Consider the following 17506-nt stretch of genomic DNA (forward strand, 5'->3'; position numbering starts at 1 on the left):
ATCGAGGTCAGCAATATCGATCTGCCACAAACTCACTTTCACAATATTGACTGCAACGCACCCGTATCATTGAGGTAAGTACATATAGGAAAGTATAGATTTACTATCCAAAAATCCATATTCACTAACGCTGACCACATTGTGGCAATCAAAATGTTGCAGGTGACTATTTTGACCACAAAGTTGTACTGTACCCCTCCTCTTCTCATGCCAACATATCAGGAAAAGCAATAGCTAAGTTACATTAACTTTGGTAATACCTTAATTGACTCAGGTTCAAGTCAGCGGTGTCACCCTCACAATTTTTTTAAAGTACAGAAATCTGTGGGATGGGCTGGTAATTTAAGTCCCATGCTTTTTCCGGTTACTAATTTTTCCTTGTCAGACCTAGTTATTCTATTATACAAGCAATTAGCCCTTTCATTAAAGTGGCATTTGTCAGAGTGGTAGGGATCCCTGACTTTTTTGTAATGTATCTAAAGGGACTCAATAAAGTGTGAACAACAGCTTGAGAAATATCTACCATGTAGCTTGAGAAATTAGTATCCCACTAATCTTAGATGTCTAATGCGACATAGCAAGATTGCTCTGTGAAGATAATGCTAACTTGTATTGTAATTGCATTTACATAGCGCTTACTACCCCGGATGAGGCGTCAAAGCACTTTTTGGCGAGTAGCTGGCGAGCACCTCTAAAGAGAGGGTTTATGGTGCCACAGAAAAAAACTTTTTGCCTTTTGGTCCATCTCATTATCTTACAACAAAGCTAATTGTGAAGCAGTTTGCTGAAATAGCACGCTACTTCGGAACCCAAAATTGATTAGTGGTGAATTAGTATAGTGTAATTTGAGTTTCACATAGATGTCACATAGTAACCTGGACAGCATATATGGACCCATCATTTCCTGTCCACTATACATTAAGCCACATGATAAACACATGTACATCCCTGTATAAAAAAGAACTAGCTGACAAAAAATAACAAAGCTATATGGATATTTAGGTTTGCGTAAAATTAGCTTACACATGCAAATAGCCTTTTATTTGTTCAGGAACTTTATTTTAAATCCCTGTACAAAGATTTGTTCCCATTATAATTTCTATTTGAGTGAATCTACTACCTCTGTGAGTTCAGCACAAGGGCATGAAGTCCCAGACTGCCCTCAACATCCTAGGGGCTCAAAACCTAAGTCCACCAACAGCACTCGCACTCCAAGCTCACCATGGCGGTGCCTAAAAATGTGTCCTGCGTGTGCCGTTACACACATCAGAGTGAAATCAGAGACCAGCACAGGTCGTATTTGGAGCTCCTGCGTTAACATTAATTGCACTAGCATGATTGTATCATGTAATAGTAAGCTTTGGATGTGCATAAAATATGAATAGCGCACAAATGCATGAAGTATATTTTGCCAGCATTCTGAACTCTCCGAACGATAGCTTTTTGTGTCTGCATGAGATTATTCCCAAAAGAAAATGACACCACTCCTGGAGAAGGCCTTCCTTTGTGTTGTTGGCTCTTTGTCTCAACATTGACTTTCTTTCTAACATTAAGACATCAGGGGCCAGATGTATGACCACGTTCGCAAACTGAAAATTGGGCTGTTTACGACCACTAATAAGGATTGTAGTATGTACAACCCTTTAATTTGCGAGTCGATAACCTATTACCAACTCAGAAAATTGGTTTTGCAAGTTGCTATTAGGAAGCGGCATGCCAAGGGCGTCCCTTCCTAATAGCGAGTCGTAGGGGGAAGTCCGATTGTTTTGCAACCACAAATGTGGTCACAAAACAATCGCAATTCCCACCAATTACAGTGGATTGGCAATGAAAATATTTTTTAAGAGCAGGCAGTGGTCCTAGGGATCACTGCCTGCCCTTATAAAATGAAATTTTAAAAAACATGCATCAATGCATCCTGTTTTCCTTTCATGAAAACAGGCTGCATTTGAAAATAAAAAGTTGATTTATTTAAAAAGTAAACACAGCCATGGCCCCAGCAGGCCACCATCCCTGTGATTGAAGTCCATTACCAAAGGGTCAGAAATTGCATCCTGCCTCATCAATATTGATGAGGCAGGTCATTTGCGTCCCCTTTGGGAATCACTAAATGTGTCTGGGACACATTAATACATTCTGTTTTGCAAGTCGCAAATTGCAAGTCACAAAAAATCACAGTTTGCGACCCTCAAAACAGAAAGGTTGTACATCTGGCCCCAGATCTCTTTCATCCTTGCCTGCTCTTCCATTCTTCGGTCAAGTCTCCGCCTTTGCCTGTTGTCTCATTTTTTGCGATCATTTATAGGTTCCTGTCCTCCCTTTGATGCCTGTTTTCCTCTTCTCTAGTTCTTCTCTAGTGACTGGTCACATCTTCTCCTTCCATACTTACTCCTCACCCACTTCTTACCGTCTCTCCTCCTTGAAACTAACTACCATAATCTTTTCTTGCTCATTGTCCTTTTGATGTTGCCATTGTCTTTACTACTGGTGCGTTCCTTCCAGTTCACATAATCCCTTCTCATTTTCCTTATTCCTTTTCCATTCCCCTCTATATTTGTTTACTGTCATTATTTGTTGTCTGTGCTCCTTTTTTGTAAGTTCTCCTCATTTTTTTGCCATTATCCTTATTCTTTCATTCTTTTTATTCTTTACCATCTCGTCTCTTCTTTGACCTCATCTGTAAAGCTTTGCTTCCATGTGTATATTCTTTCCCTCTTATGTTTTCTGCCTTTTCTTCCTTCTTGTCATTTTTCTTGCCCATTTTACTCTTCCTTGTGACCTCATCCCCTTCATACTCTTGCTCCACATTCTCTGGACTGTCTTCCTGCAACAAAATGTACTTCTTGCCCATTCATGTCTAAACCCTGTAATTCCTTGCCTGTTTTCCCCATTTCTTTGCATTCTCCCAATTCTTTGCTCATTTCCCTCTTTCTTTACCCACTCACCTCTTTTGTTATCCATTCTTCCCCTTTTTGTCCATTCTCATCCTTCTTCTCTCTCATTTTCTTCTGACGTTTTTGCCCACTTTCATAATTCCTGCCAATATCTCTCCTTCTTTGTTTTTTGCCTGTTATTTTCATTCCCTTCATATTGCTCTTTCTTTGCCAACCTATTCTTTTGCCCATCTCCTCCCCGCTTTGTGCAGTTTTCTCCTTCTTTATCCATTCTTTTGCTTTCCTTACCATTTTCTAATTCCTGAATCATTCGTAGTCATCCTCCTCATCACGTACCATCCTCCTCATTGGTGACCATTTCTTCTTGTTCCATGCCCACACTTTCTGTTTTTGCTGTTCTAATTATTCCTGGTGCATGAAGCCATTTTCCAGCCCACGTGCTTCTTTTAGTGCCCATTCAATCCATTACTTGGCGTTAGCTTGCTTTTTCACCTGTATTTCCTGTTCCATTTTAGTTATCTTAATCCTTTCTAATTTTCCTCACCCCAACCCATTCTCTACATTCCTTGTCCATTATCATCATTGCATGGACGTTCTCCTCATTCTGTGCCTGATGTACAAAGGATACTTCTACATTTTATAAGACTGGCGAGCACCTATAAAGAGAAGGTTTTTAGAGCCACAGAAAAACCCCTTTTGCTTTTTGGGCCTATCTCATTCTCTTACAACAAAGCTAATTGAGAAGCAATTGCTGAAATATAGCGCCCTCTTGTGCCATTTAATAGCAGCTTAGGCAGGTGCCTATAGTGGCGAAGCTCAACCTGGTGGGAAGACATATGGCCTGGTACTCCCCAAGTCCCCATTGTACCTTTTGGACCCACAGCTCTTGTATGGATGGGGTCTCCCTCCCTCCTTCAAGGCAAGCATTAAGACCACACCATTTTTTGGATTAGGGGGTGTTACCCCCCGGCCGTATTTATTACAAAATTAAAAAACATTAGTTATTAACATTTTGTACAATTTACGAAGAAAGTCTGGATACATTGTTAGACAGTTGATGTAACGTTGCTAACCTTAAACTGTGTGTCCCCTCTAGAACCTATGGCAAGGTCAATGACTGGCAGCCTCCAGATCCCAGCAAACGACAAAATTACTCAGCCGGAGTAGGCTTGTGCAGGGTGTACAGCATATCGGACTGATATTTCCCCCAGGGCCCCCCTACTCCCTATGCCTTAAACTCCATAAACGGGGGCTGCACAAATTCAGCATACTTGTGCCCTGATGCACATGTGCGGGCAAGGTTGGCCACAGTCCCATTGAAAAGATTGACTCCCCCGCCCCCGCACCCCGACAGCCTACCTACCGGCTGTCACTGCCCCTGGGGTTACATGGTTCTGACCGCTAAGGACTGAAGACTATGCTTACCAATCATGACCTTACTGCCTGACCGGAGACACACACAACTAAATACATTATTACCTGAAACCAAATACCATGTACTGACATTTTATTAAATGTTACACATTTCAATCACATAACTCTGCATTAAAAGTCCTGTGCTGACAAAATTATAAATATTGACGCTTTTATTACAAATTCACCAAATCATCATATTTACATTAATCCTATCTCCTGAGATAGCTGCAATAAAAGTTAAAAGAACAAAGCAAATACATCACTGACAAACACATTTAAAATGCCTTGCTTAGGGGATGGTGGGTGGGGAAAACAAATTACGGGCCGCATGTGGCCCGGGTGCCGTGCCTGTGGGGAGCAAAGGAACAAGAGACTTTTTTGCTCCTAGCACCCCTTTTTAAGGGGAGGTGGTAGTGCTCCCACCTCCTCCTTGCCCCCGGAGACCAGTGCAACCGCCATAATGGCGATGCGTGCTAATTTAGCGCTCGGCCTTGCCCATATGGCCTAGTACTCCCCAAGTCCCCGTTGTACCTTTTCCACCCACAGCCCTTGTACGGATGGGGTCTCCCTCCCTCCTTCAAGGAAAGCATTACGACCACACCATTTTTTGGATTAGGGGGTGTAACCCCGGCTGTATTTATTACAAAATTAAAAAACATTCTTTATTACCATTTAGTACAATTTGCGCAGGAAGTCCGGATACATTGTTAGACAGATGATGTAATGTGGCAAACCTTAAACTCTAATACACACGACACTCCTACCGTAATTCTAACAATGCATATATTCACTTTCTGCGTGTCCCCTCTAGAGCCTATGGCAAGGTCAATGACTGGCAGCCTCCAGATCCCAGCAAACTACAAAATTACTCTGCCGGTGTTGGCTTGCGCAGGGGGTACAGCTTATCGGATGGATACTTTCCCTTGCCCCCCCCCCTACGCCATGTGCCGTAAACTCCATAAACGGCGGCTGCAAAAAGTTCTGCATATTTGCGCCTTGATCCGCATCCGCGTGGGGCCACAGGCCCTCTGGAAATATTGACTCCCCCGGCCCGCAGCCCGACAGCCTACCTACCGGCTGTCACTGCCCCTGGAGTTACATGGTTCTGACCGTTAAGGACCGAAGACTATGCTTACCAATCATGACCTTACCGCCACAGGACAGCATAGTTGCCCGAGTATCTGTCCTCCCCCTCAGCCCACTAGGAACGTCATGCCCTGTAACTCACGCCCTCCAACCATGCTAAAATGTCCTCCGTGAATGCCTGATTCCTTTTGAATGATAGGTGAAACCCGTCTTGCAAAAAAGAACTGATCACCCCGGATGTCCCCATGTCCTATTGAATTCAGTTTCGGGGTCCCGAACGGCTTATCAAACTTGTTGTTGATCCGCTTTATTGCGTGATGCAATGCTCGCACTGTCTCCCCCCCCCTCTCCGTTGGAACCTTAGGATCACGTGAGAGCAGACGATCATAGCATTGCGGCACCTCTTTGCCAACCATCCCATCTCAGTGAGTGGCTCCTAAAACCCTTCGTCCCAGGCGAGCCGGGTCGTTACCCCCTAGGTGCAGGATTCGGATTGTTGGTGGTCCCTTACTTTCTTTTAAAGCGCGGTTCACCAGCTCCCTGTATTGCTACATGCACAGTCTGCCCTGTCCATGAAACTCTATTCTTGTTCCCAACTTATGCACCCTGGCCTCGTAAAACTGCAAGCAAACGTGAAAATAAACATCCATCAGTGTATTGCCCTACTGACAGGCTAAAACCTACACTACTGCACATGATACTATGTAATAGTGTACTGACACAAACTTCTCCCTGAGTCACAGGATAAAGAAACTTGCAATTCACTTGAAACAGAACCAATGGGCTAGAGCGTGTGCAGCTGCACATAGCGCTTATAACAGTTAGAGGACCACCTACCGATCCTCTTGACCTGCTCCTCCCTTAGACCCGTTGCCACTGCCTCGGTGGCCGTCCCAATTCTAAAGGAGTGGGTCCCAAGGTTAACCGAATCCAACCCAGCGTCTTGGGTGGCCAAACCCATGACTCATTTGAACTGAAAGATAGTGAGAAGTGACCCATCGCCACGTAGCAGAAGTGGCCCTGACTAGGCACACGTCCATTGTGCCATAAAGGCCTCTAGTCTGGTAACGGGGCAGCATGTATTACCACCGCTTGCCACACCCATTCTGGATCTTCCGGTCCCTACTTCTTGTCCACATCTCGCTGTCATTGCGGGGTGGATCACCTCACAGGTACTTCATTCATGGATCCACCATACATAAAGGAACATAAAACACAGATGATTAGTGCTCCTAGTCTTTGGATAAGAGATGCGGTTTGCATGCCAGGCCCATTGACTACATCATGAGACAGTACCCCCCCTTTACTACCCACACCCTGAGCCCAGGGTGCATATGTACGGTGTGACACAACGCAGACATCAAATTACAGGACGCTGGTGCCCTGGGTGAGGGCCTGTGGGGAGCAAAGGAACAAGAGACTGTTCTGCTCCCCGCACCCCCTTTTAAGGGGGGGCATGAGCAAGGCCGATCTAAACCGGTCGAACCTCAAAGTTGGACGCCCGCGTGAATCGGAAAAGTGCTTCCGGTTCACGCCCCGCCAAACGCCGCCTATTGGACGCTCAGGGGAGGTGGGAGTGTTCCCACCTTTTCCTTGCCCCCGGGGTCCGGTGCAACCGCCATATTTGTGGCAAGCTCTAATTTAGCGCTCGGCCTTGATCAGGTTTGTTCCTGCTGCCGGCAATGAGCCCCAGTTGAACTTGAAGGTTAAAGTCATGTGTCTTTCTCTTGCATTGGCACTAATGCTTCCTTTACCAAGTCTCCCTTCTCTACTTACAAACGGTAAAAGCCGCAGAATTGGCCTCAAACTGGGATTTTAAAAAGGAAAACGTAAATATCTTTATAAAGTCTGTTTTAAAAGGATGCAATACATTTTCTCAGCAGCGTTCATGGTGGACATGAGTGTAGCTCCTCAGTGGGGTGGACAGACACACCAGGTTCAACCTTGACCTCTAGGTGACTGTGCATTAGTGCATGTCAAACATTCTGTGATTCTGGGCAAATCACTTAATCTCCCTGTGCCTAAAAAAATGATTGTGTCCACCTGTAACGCAACTGGCGCTCGTGTAAATCGCACTGATACCTTCGGGTCGAGTTTGTGGTATGTAAAACAGCAAAAACAAAATATATATAATATATATGTATACTTATTTATATTTGTTGCAGTTTTACATAGCACAAACTTGAGTATATATATAATATATATATATATATATATATATATATATATATATATATATATATATATATAAATATATATGAGGCAAAGAGACGTCTTCAGGTAACGTAGCAAAAAGACGAGGCAAACCCACTGAATGGTGCAATTTTCTTTTATTGTATGCCCAACACTAAAACCGCCATGACACGTTTGGAAGTGTCAATAAATTAGCAGCATATTAAATAAATATAAAAACATATAAATAAATAAATATATATGTTTAAAAAGTATATAAATACCCAAAATTATGCTGTTAAAACTCTGTAAAATTCTGATCACAACAACTCATATTGCTAAATATAGAGATGGCTAGGAACTATTAAAGCCAAAATAAGACTCAATCTCCCTCAGACCATCCACATTATTTAAAATTCATACAAGTGATATGCGATGACACACCAGAATATAGCCCAAGTGGGAAAGTGCCAAAATAACACATTATTATTTTACATAATTCGTGCAAAATCCGCAAATAAATACAGTCATGAAATACCGTGCAAACCAAGGGGCCCATTAGGATGGCGTGCGAATCGCCCCCGCCAGGCTGGCGGTAGCCACCGCCAGCCTGGCGGGGGCGATCCGCCCGCCATCCTTGCTCTGAAAACAACCCTCCATATTAGGATCGCGGGGGGGACCGCGGCGGACGGTAAGACCGTCCGCCGCTTTTCCACCACGGTCGCAAGGCGACCGGGGTGGAAAAGGTATAATATGGTGGCGGTGTCTATGAGACACCGCCAGCCATATTATGGTGGACCGATGAGAATGCCTTTCCGTGGCGGCAATGCCGCCACGGAAAGGCATGTGGAGAATCCCTGCGTGGGCCCGTTGCGGGCCCCCAGGGACTCCGGGGGGTGGGGGCTGCACATGGGGGGTACCTATGGTTTCCCCGCATTTCAAAGTGCAACATGGCAGGCACCGGTGCCTGTCATGTTGTACTTTGAAATGCACGATGTGCATTTTTACCATTGCGACGGGCGGCGCTTTCAGCATCGCCCGCCACAATGGTAAAAATACAGGATGCCTAATGCCACCAACGGGACCCGCGCCCTTATGGCGGGCAGTCCCTTTTTCCGATGGGATGGCGGGCTGACAAAGTCTGCCCGTCATCCTAATGAGGGCCCAAGTGTTAAAAAGTGATAAAATATAAAATATACAAAAGTTGATTAAAATCAAAAGACCTGTTTGGTCTAAAGAAGGGGCAGCAGCAACTGTGTACAGTTTCTAAGAAAAATGAATTACAAATAAGTAAAACAATCCTCGCTAGCATTTAATGCATTAGGTACTTTACAATCGAGGAGTATGATATGTCTGGTCTCTAACTTGCGTAGTAGTGCCTCGTGGTCACCACCTTTCCTCAACGGAGGGACTGTATCGATCACAAAATATCTGAGATCTTCAGGGTGTTTGTTGTGGGTTTCCTCAAAGTGCCTTGCGACTGGGTATGCGGTGTCGCCGTTGGTAATGGCACGTAGGTGCTGGAGTATCCTCTTGTGTACCTGCAGCTTAGTGCTTCCCACATAGCGTAGGCCACACGGACACTCCAGCACGTACTATGTCTTGCATGTCAATTTACTTTGGATACGGACAGGTTTCTCACTAAAGGGTGTCATGTATTCAGTTTTGCTCACCCCATTTCTGCAGGCCTTCCACACTGAGCATTTAATGAACCCTTTGCTACTGTTCAGCCAGGAACTGGTTGGCCTAACCTCTGGGCTACTGGATACCAAGCAGTTACTCATTGATCTCGCCTTTTTGTAAGTGATACTAGGAGATCGTGTCAGGTTGCGCAATACAGGATCACTGGCAATCAGCGCCCAGGTCCTTTTCACAATTTTACGAATAGTTAGATGCTGGCAACTATAAGTAAGAATCAGTCCGGTCTCTATTTCTTCGTTACGGGCCGAATTTTTTGTTGTCTGCCAGTAATTGTGGCCTGCCTGATGCATTAGCTTTGCATATGGCCTTGTCAAAAGATCAGATTGGTAACCTCTCCACAAAAATCTAGCCCTGCATTCATTCTGCGCCTCTCTACAGTCATGATCTGTACTGCAAATTATTCTAATACGAAGCATTTCTCCGTATGGGATGCTTCTTATTAGGTGTGCAGGGTAGTGACTAGATGCGTGCAGCACGGCACTGTGGGCTTCCTGAACAACCTAGTTTCCAATTTACCATCATGAATGAAAATCTCCACATCTAAAAAGCATATTGAGTTTGCACTGATTTGACTTGTGAAACCCAGGTGCAGTTTATTGTTGTTCAGGTTGCCGATGATTTGTGATGCTTCCCTTTCGGAACCGTTCCAAATAATTAAAAGGTTGTTAATATATCTCATCCATTTAACAACCTTAGTAGACATGGTATCAGGATAACCGGGCATGAAGACCTGTTCCTCTCAGTACCCCATATGGAGACAGGCGTAACTGGGAGAAAAACAGGCCCCCATAGCCACACCCCTCACCTGTTGGAACACATGGTTGGCAAAAAGAAATAAATAGTTTTGCAGACAGAGGTCAATCATTGACAGGACCATTTTGCTATGTTCATAAAAACATGAAGTTCTCAAGTTCAGATACTGTTGTACAGCTTTCAATCTGTCCCTGTGATGAATACTAGTATACAGCGAGGATACAACTAGGGAGATTAGTAAAAACCCAGGCTGCCATTCAACACCCACTAATTTATTTAGTAGGTCCCCTGTGTCAAGGACAAAAGATGGCAGTTTTTTAACATGGTCCTGGAGAAAAAAAATCCACGTATTTGCTTACATTTTCCATTAAACTATTGCAAGCCTAAATGATTGGGCGGCCAGGAGGTTTTATACTGTTCTTATGAATCTTGGGTATAAAATAAACTAAGGGCATCACCAGATGTTCTTTTTTGAGAAATTTAAACTCATCCATAGTTAATAGTATATATATCCTGCATTTTATTTAGGATTTCCTCATTTATGTTTATGTGAATGTGGAAAATTTAATTACTCCATTGCTCTAGGTACACCCAAATACATATCTCGAGAGCAGTGCAAACAAACGTGATCACAGATGTTCACTATTTTGTTGAAGTTCTAAAACAGAATTTCAAATGATGGTTGTACTTCTGCCATAAGTGCGAATCTGCTCTATATGCACAAAGCTCACGTTTTGACATACATTGCTCCTAAAAATAGATGACTTCCAATTTAAATAATTCTTGGCAAACCAAAAGGCTTGATTTGTGTAGTGCATGCAACTAGAGGTGTGCAAGCGCACATATTCATACATCCATGTCATTGGGCTTCTCAGGAGAGTATTCCCTCTGTTGCCGGATACAACCAGGAGAACGTTGGTCCAGTCACTGGTGCTAAGCAGGCTGGATTACTGCAATGGGTTGATGCTAGCTGCCAGCGAGGGGATTTTTGCCAGATTGCAGGTGGTGCAAAATACTGCTGCGCGACTGGTTTTAAATGCCCCGCCTCGTACTCCCTCAAAACCGTTGCTGACCAAACTCCATTGGCTTCCAGTGAAGCAGAGGGTGATGTTTAAGATCTGTTGTATCATCCACAAATGCCTCACTGGAAAAGGTCCTAGTTACCTTACGGAAAAATTCACCCCTTATGTTCCATCTAGATCTCTAAGATCAGGAGATCAGGAATTGTTATGTGTTCCCAGGGCCTTTAAGGCAAGAAAGGGTGGAAGGGCTTTATCAGTAGCTGGCCCCAAGTTGTGGAACCAACTCCCAAAGGATATTAGAATATGCAGGGAACATTTCCCTTTTAGGAAAAAACTTAAAACCTTCCTATTTAATTTTTAGCTGGCCTTAGTGCTTACTCAATAAATCAGGACTAGTTTGCTGTCTTCAGATGCTGCCTAAGGCGCGGAGATACTCCTTCGGGAGTCGATTCCCAGCGCCATACAAACATGCAAATAAATAAATAAATAGAAGCTGCACACAGACCAACACACCTATAGGCATCGGTTAAACCAGGCTAGCAATCATACATATACTTATGTACATGGATCAACAAACTGTTAGTGCACAAAGCAGCCGCACCTAACCCTATACAGCAGCAGAGGGCACAAGATCATTTGCTTCAGAGGGACACAGGTGAGGTGCATCGGGAATGCACTGGCTGTTGGGCACGAAGTGACCACTGGGTGTTGTGCATCAAGGAAGCAATGCGTGATATATAAATCTGAGGGGCAGGTTGTTTGCGTATGGTCAGGGCCACTGGAATTATGCTGTAAGGGAGGGCCAAATTATGCAGCAGGGGTGAATACATTATCTGGCAAGAAAATGCAAATTATGTGGCATAAAACGCCACATTTTATGATAGTATTACTACATAATTGTATTTTAGCACTTGTTAAAACTGTCTGGGCATTGCTTACAACCCATTAGAACCAGTTTAACACCCAAATATAGGGATTAGCAACATAAAGGTGACCAGTCAACCTTTGCAAAGGGCCTTCCATTGCACGACAGCACGTAAACTATTTGTTTTGTTCAAAATCTGCTGATTATGTGGCAGATGTGGCAAAGATATAATTATGCGAAATTCGCTGCACAATCCCTTAATTCCAGTAGCCCCTAATATGGGTCTCCAGGGTGATGTAAATGTGCATCAAACGGTCATGTACAATGGGGGGACACAGGGCGCGGTGCCCAGATTGATGTCCATTAGGTGGGAACAAGATGGTGTCAGAGAAGTCTCAAGCTGCCCCATGCAGGGCTTGAACATATCCTCCAGGCCTGTTTTTTCTAAACATTCCCGGACCTGTAGCATTCTTCATATTAAACATGGAAGGCTGCAATTACTAGAATGCAACGAATCAAAATACATGGAAAAGATCAGCTACACATGCCTGAAATTTTGAATGAGAACAAAATAAAGCTTCAGCTCTTTTGCTGAATGCATTTGGGCGACTTTGGAGAGGGAAGTTACTCACTGTAGACACCGAAGGCATGAATCACAGAAGTAAACGTACTTTTTAGTATCTTTTTTCGTATTCACAAACTAGGATTCTAATTTTACTAATAGTAATTAGAATACGGAGTCAGGGCGGGAGAACACCGTGCATTAAAATATAGGCATGTGTTGTCTTTGTTTTTATGCGCGGAGTCTCCATCACTGAAACAAACATTGTTATAATGTGTTCTTAGTAGGTCCTGTTCGCAATGTTCTAGGTCTGTGAAGTTTGTAAGAGCAGTCTTGAGCTACTCATAATAAATAACAACCTTTGCAAATTTGATAGGGTGCAGGTTTTATTTACGAGTTCGGTTTATCAAAATGTGTTTCCGTGGAAATGAAATGCAAAATGTTTTCACGAGTCCATCTGCTTGGCTACCAGAAATCATATCAACCTGCCTACAAAAACCTTCAACATTCTAAAAACATTTGTTTTCATGGTATTTTATTACTCCACGGCAAATTGTTTAATCTAAATTCTTATAATGTGAGACGGGTAACTCTAATACTACATGTAACTTGCCCGTTAAATATCATAAAAAGCAGCAAATATAAGTTTGGTAAAAGCCATCCTTGCACATTCTGTATTATGTGGTTTAGAAATTCATCCGTAAAAAACACCTGCAAAAAACACCCCACAAATGAATACAAACTCCCTAGTATAAAATGCAGGACTTGAAGCAAAACATTTATTAACTCCTGTCTCAATCGTCCTCTCTGCATTTTACCTAGTATATTGTAAGAATTTTAGAAAAATTAACAATTGATTGTGTCGTTAAAAAAAAATGAAATAAAAAGTCATACTACCTTTGTAATTGTACTATGTGGTTTAACCTCCTAAAACATTTAAGATATGTGTAGTAGGCAGCCCTGAGAGGCAGCAGAATAAAGGTAAGTGCCAGTGAAGGACAGTTCAATAGCCTGAGCATGTCTTCCTCTCACATACCTTTCCTCCATCAAAGTCTTGAATGCTTCCCAACATGACTCATGCAGGACACTATTACTGTTCCTACGTAAGCTCACAACAATTACAACACTCAACCGACCATTCACGGCCCCAAGGGTGTAGCGTTCTAACCCCCTCAACAATCGGGTAGAAAGAGCTGCATAAGTGTTTTTAAAATAAAATATATAATATAACACAACAATGCCTATAGAGATTCTAATACAATAAACGTGTTGTATAGAAAGACGAGGTTTAGGGCAGCAGAACAGGATATGACGTTTTATTTGTGCCTCATTCCAGTTGGTATGGAATGAAGCTGGAATTTTGAAAAAATCACAAATTCCTATTTTATTTTACTTCCAGTTCCTTGCATCCCAACGAATGTCGCAACACAGATTGATTGTGAAAGTAATGATGCAGTCCTGTCCTGGGATCCTGCGGATGGCGCTCTAAGTTATCTCTCATTTGTTACGGATCTCAACGGCAACATGGTGGATCCATGCAACTCCACTGAAGCTAGCTGCAGTGTCAACCAGCTGAACTGTGGCACAACATTCAATGTCACTGTTATCGCCATGGGGCATAGCTGCAACAGCGCACCAAGTGCCGTCGCTGAACTTATATCTGGTAGGTACTCAGGGGTTCCGGTAATTCACAAGTTATAATAGTGATTAATGGCCAACATGATTTTTTGAGAATTATTAAATATAGGAAACATGATGTTTGTGTGCTAATGCTTTCTATGGACTGATAACTAAAGACAGTGGATTCATTATTAACACATTAGCAAATTTTAGGGATAGATCATCCAAGGCATCTACTATTTTTCCTCAATTGATGGCCTAAAAAGTAATAGTGCTCCCAATTCTTTGTATGTTGTTTCCTCTAAGTTTTCTATCTCATTATCATTCTCTCAGTTTCATTGCAATGTTTAAATGTGAAACTGCTGTGATCAATGTCCTGTCATCAAAAAGTTAAAAACTGGCCTTTTCAAGTCAAAATGAGAACAAGCTCTGATATTCAATTAAATCAGTGGACAAAGAACGAAAAATGAAGATTGACAATGTTGGGCTTCAAAATCGGAACCATTCCTCTTGAAAAAGGGCATTGCAAGGTATATTTAAATAATCTAATTTTGATGACTGTCACTCGAAGCTGAGGATTCCAAACCTTCTCTTTAAACCTCTGAGAACACTTTTCTCCTCATTCTAATTGTCTTTTGGTGATTACGTTTTGAGAGGAGATGCAATTGCATGTGCCTTATATGTGGTTCAGTAATCTTTTATGATTTCCGGCCCCAAACATCAATGCAGGAAACCCACATATTCCTATGCTGTTTTCTAACTAATGGTAGCACATCTAAATGTGTTCCTCCTCTTATTATGGATCATTACAGAGAGATTAACAACCTGGACTAGGTAGTTCATCCCAGCCCAATAATAATGTAGAGTAACCTTCATCCTGGCCACGACCAATAAGTGCAATACCAACAAAGAGTAGGTCGCATCCTGGCCATGACGGACAGGTCCATTAACAACAAGTAATGCAGCCTCCATCTGGCCAGGAATGTTTGCTGTCAGCTGTGCTTCATCTTTGGCCTGACTTTCCTTACTGTAGCCCAAGTTAAAACATATCCACCATGGATGAGAGAAAAGAGAAAGGCCCAGGGATCCTGATTCTGGATATGAATACCTATTGTTATCGGAGGCACTTTTGCTCAAGGCTCTGGACCTTTACAGACTTAAATATACAGTTGAGTGAAGGGTTGTGAGCAGGTGTACCTCCTTTCCAAAAGAATATGATTTTCAAAGGATAATTCCTCGTTCAAATAACACACATTGATCCTGGTTGATTTGAGTGAAAGTAGTTCTTTTAATTCACCACAGTATTATGATCATTTCACTCGTTTTTGGTTTGTCATAGTGCAAAATTTAGGAAAAGGGAACAGCCGACACGTGTTTCATGGTTGAACCACGACCATCAAATCAGCGTCAGCACATTGATCCTGGTTGATTTGGGTGAAAGTAGTTCTTTTAATTCACCACAGTATTATGATAATTTCACTCGTTTTTGGTTTGTTATAGTGCAAATTTTAGGAAAAGGGAACAGCCGAAACGTGTTTCGCCCAAGTGGCTATTAGAGCCAGGGCTTTCTCAAGGCTAGTCTTTACATTCTAAAATCACGATGTCAACGGTAAATTCTGTACATTTTCGAGTTATTAGTGGAACATTATGATCAAAATTCAATTTCTGTCAAGATGCCGACGCTGACATGGATTTGATGGTCGAGGTTCAACCATGAAACACGTTTCGGCTGTTCCCTTTTCCTAAAATTTGCACTATGACAAACCAAAAACGAGTGAAATGATCATAATGTTGTGTGAATTAAAAGAACTACTTTCACTCAAATCAACCAGGATCAATGTGTGTTATTGGAGCGAGAAATTATCCTTTGAAAATCATATTATTTTGGAAAGGAGGTAAACTTGCTCACAACCCTTCACTCATCTCCACCATGGATGTAACCTCATCAAAAATCCTTGGGCTATGAAAGTGATATCTAGCACCATTTTACCACCAAATACATCACAATGTTGGTCAACCTTGTTTCAACCTTAGCCTAGGAAAAATTGCTTGTCTGCTCTAAAAGGCTAGGGAAATACAGTGCCTAGAGCCCAGTTTACTTTCTGTTCCTGCCACTACTTTCATGGCAATTTAGACTAGGGGTAGCAAGAGCAATGTCAGGAAAATCATACTGCAAACCAGGGGTTGCATCTGACTATCTCAAGCTGGCACCCATGATCTTCAGAAGGAGCTTGGGGACATATTTCTGTGTTTAACACCTCCGGGGTTATATGAAATTTCTAAATAGATGGTGCCATAGACTTTGTAGGTATTGGGCTATTTTGTGTGCATAAAGGCTTTAGAAACGGACTTGAAATGGATCCATTAATTCAACCACATTTAATGCCTGTTTCATGATAAAATCACATTTACAATAGGCCAAAATGTCATCCATGCCCTTCTGGACTACCTTGCTGCAATATATTAGTGGTATGTACTACATTGGGATGCCACCATTCTACTGGGGTGGCATTCCAAAGAAATCAGCAGAATTCCAATTCTGTGTGGCAGGTTCCCCACACCAGAGTGTCCACTACAATCCTGACTTTTTTCCTTTATCTTAAGTGTCTGTTTTGATCAACCTTGTGAAAACAACCCTGCTCCAGTCAATATTAGCTTGTGTGCTTCTCCTTTACTCACTCACATAAGGTTCCCTTTCTAAGATTGTACTCCACAAAGTTTCTGAACTCCAAGCACCTTGACAGTAGGGCTGTGCCCCTATGAGTGCTCCATAGGTGTCCCACAGGAGTATATGACTTTAAAGGGCACAGCCTATGCCCCCTCCCGCCTCATCTGCCTCAGCTCTCATGGCTCCCACCTGGTCTGTGAGAACATAGCACTTTTCATTGAGATTGCCCTCTGGTCCTGGGTAGGCAACACTTGTTTGTGGTTGATATACCCACTCGACCTTTGCTCCCCTCTGGCAAAGAAGAAGTGTCAGGAGGATGAGGATCCCAGAAAAGGTCTGTGCTCTGGAGCAGCTCCAGTTGCCACCCATTTAGGATGGGACCTACTCACTCCCCAGATCCGGTCCCTGGGTACTTAGGAGAGACCCTATAATAAGGCATATTTTTAAAGTAGACCTATGGATGAGAGAGAGTGATATGTGCTTCGAGCCCACATTGGTCCATGATGTTAGATGGTCTCCTGACATCACCAGAATAATCTATTGCACTCATCCCAAGGGAAGAGCTCCTTCAGGTGGACACCAGCCTCATTGGGCATGGAAGCTGCATTCTGTGGGGATTGACTGCCGCAGCTGGCAGCAGTCCTCGGGGCGAGCGGGCACAGAGAACCCTTGATCCACAGAATCTCACTCTATTCTTTTGACTAGAAAAGTAGATGAAGATGTGCAAGTTGTGCTGGCCCACCCTGG

At 42.9% G+C, this 17506-nt stretch overlaps 1 protein-coding gene across 1 annotated transcript in view; it reads left to right on the forward strand.

The window, feature by feature from the left end:
- The window catches only part of LOC144797641 (uncharacterized), a 353681-nt gene that overhangs the window by 136869 nt on the left and 199306 nt on the right, over positions 1-17506 (forward strand). The window contains exon 27 of the mRNA XM_078668345.1: positions 13871-14134. Coding sequence (XP_078524471.1) covers positions 13871-14134 — 264 coding nt within the window. The remainder of the gene's footprint in view (positions 1-13870; positions 14135-17506) is intronic.

The sequence above is a fragment of the Lissotriton helveticus genome, chromosome 1_2, assembly GCF_964261635.1.
Source record: "Lissotriton helveticus chromosome 1_2, aLisHel1.1, whole genome shotgun sequence".
Taxonomy (NCBI): Eukaryota; Metazoa; Chordata; class Amphibia; order Caudata; family Salamandridae; genus Lissotriton; species Lissotriton helveticus.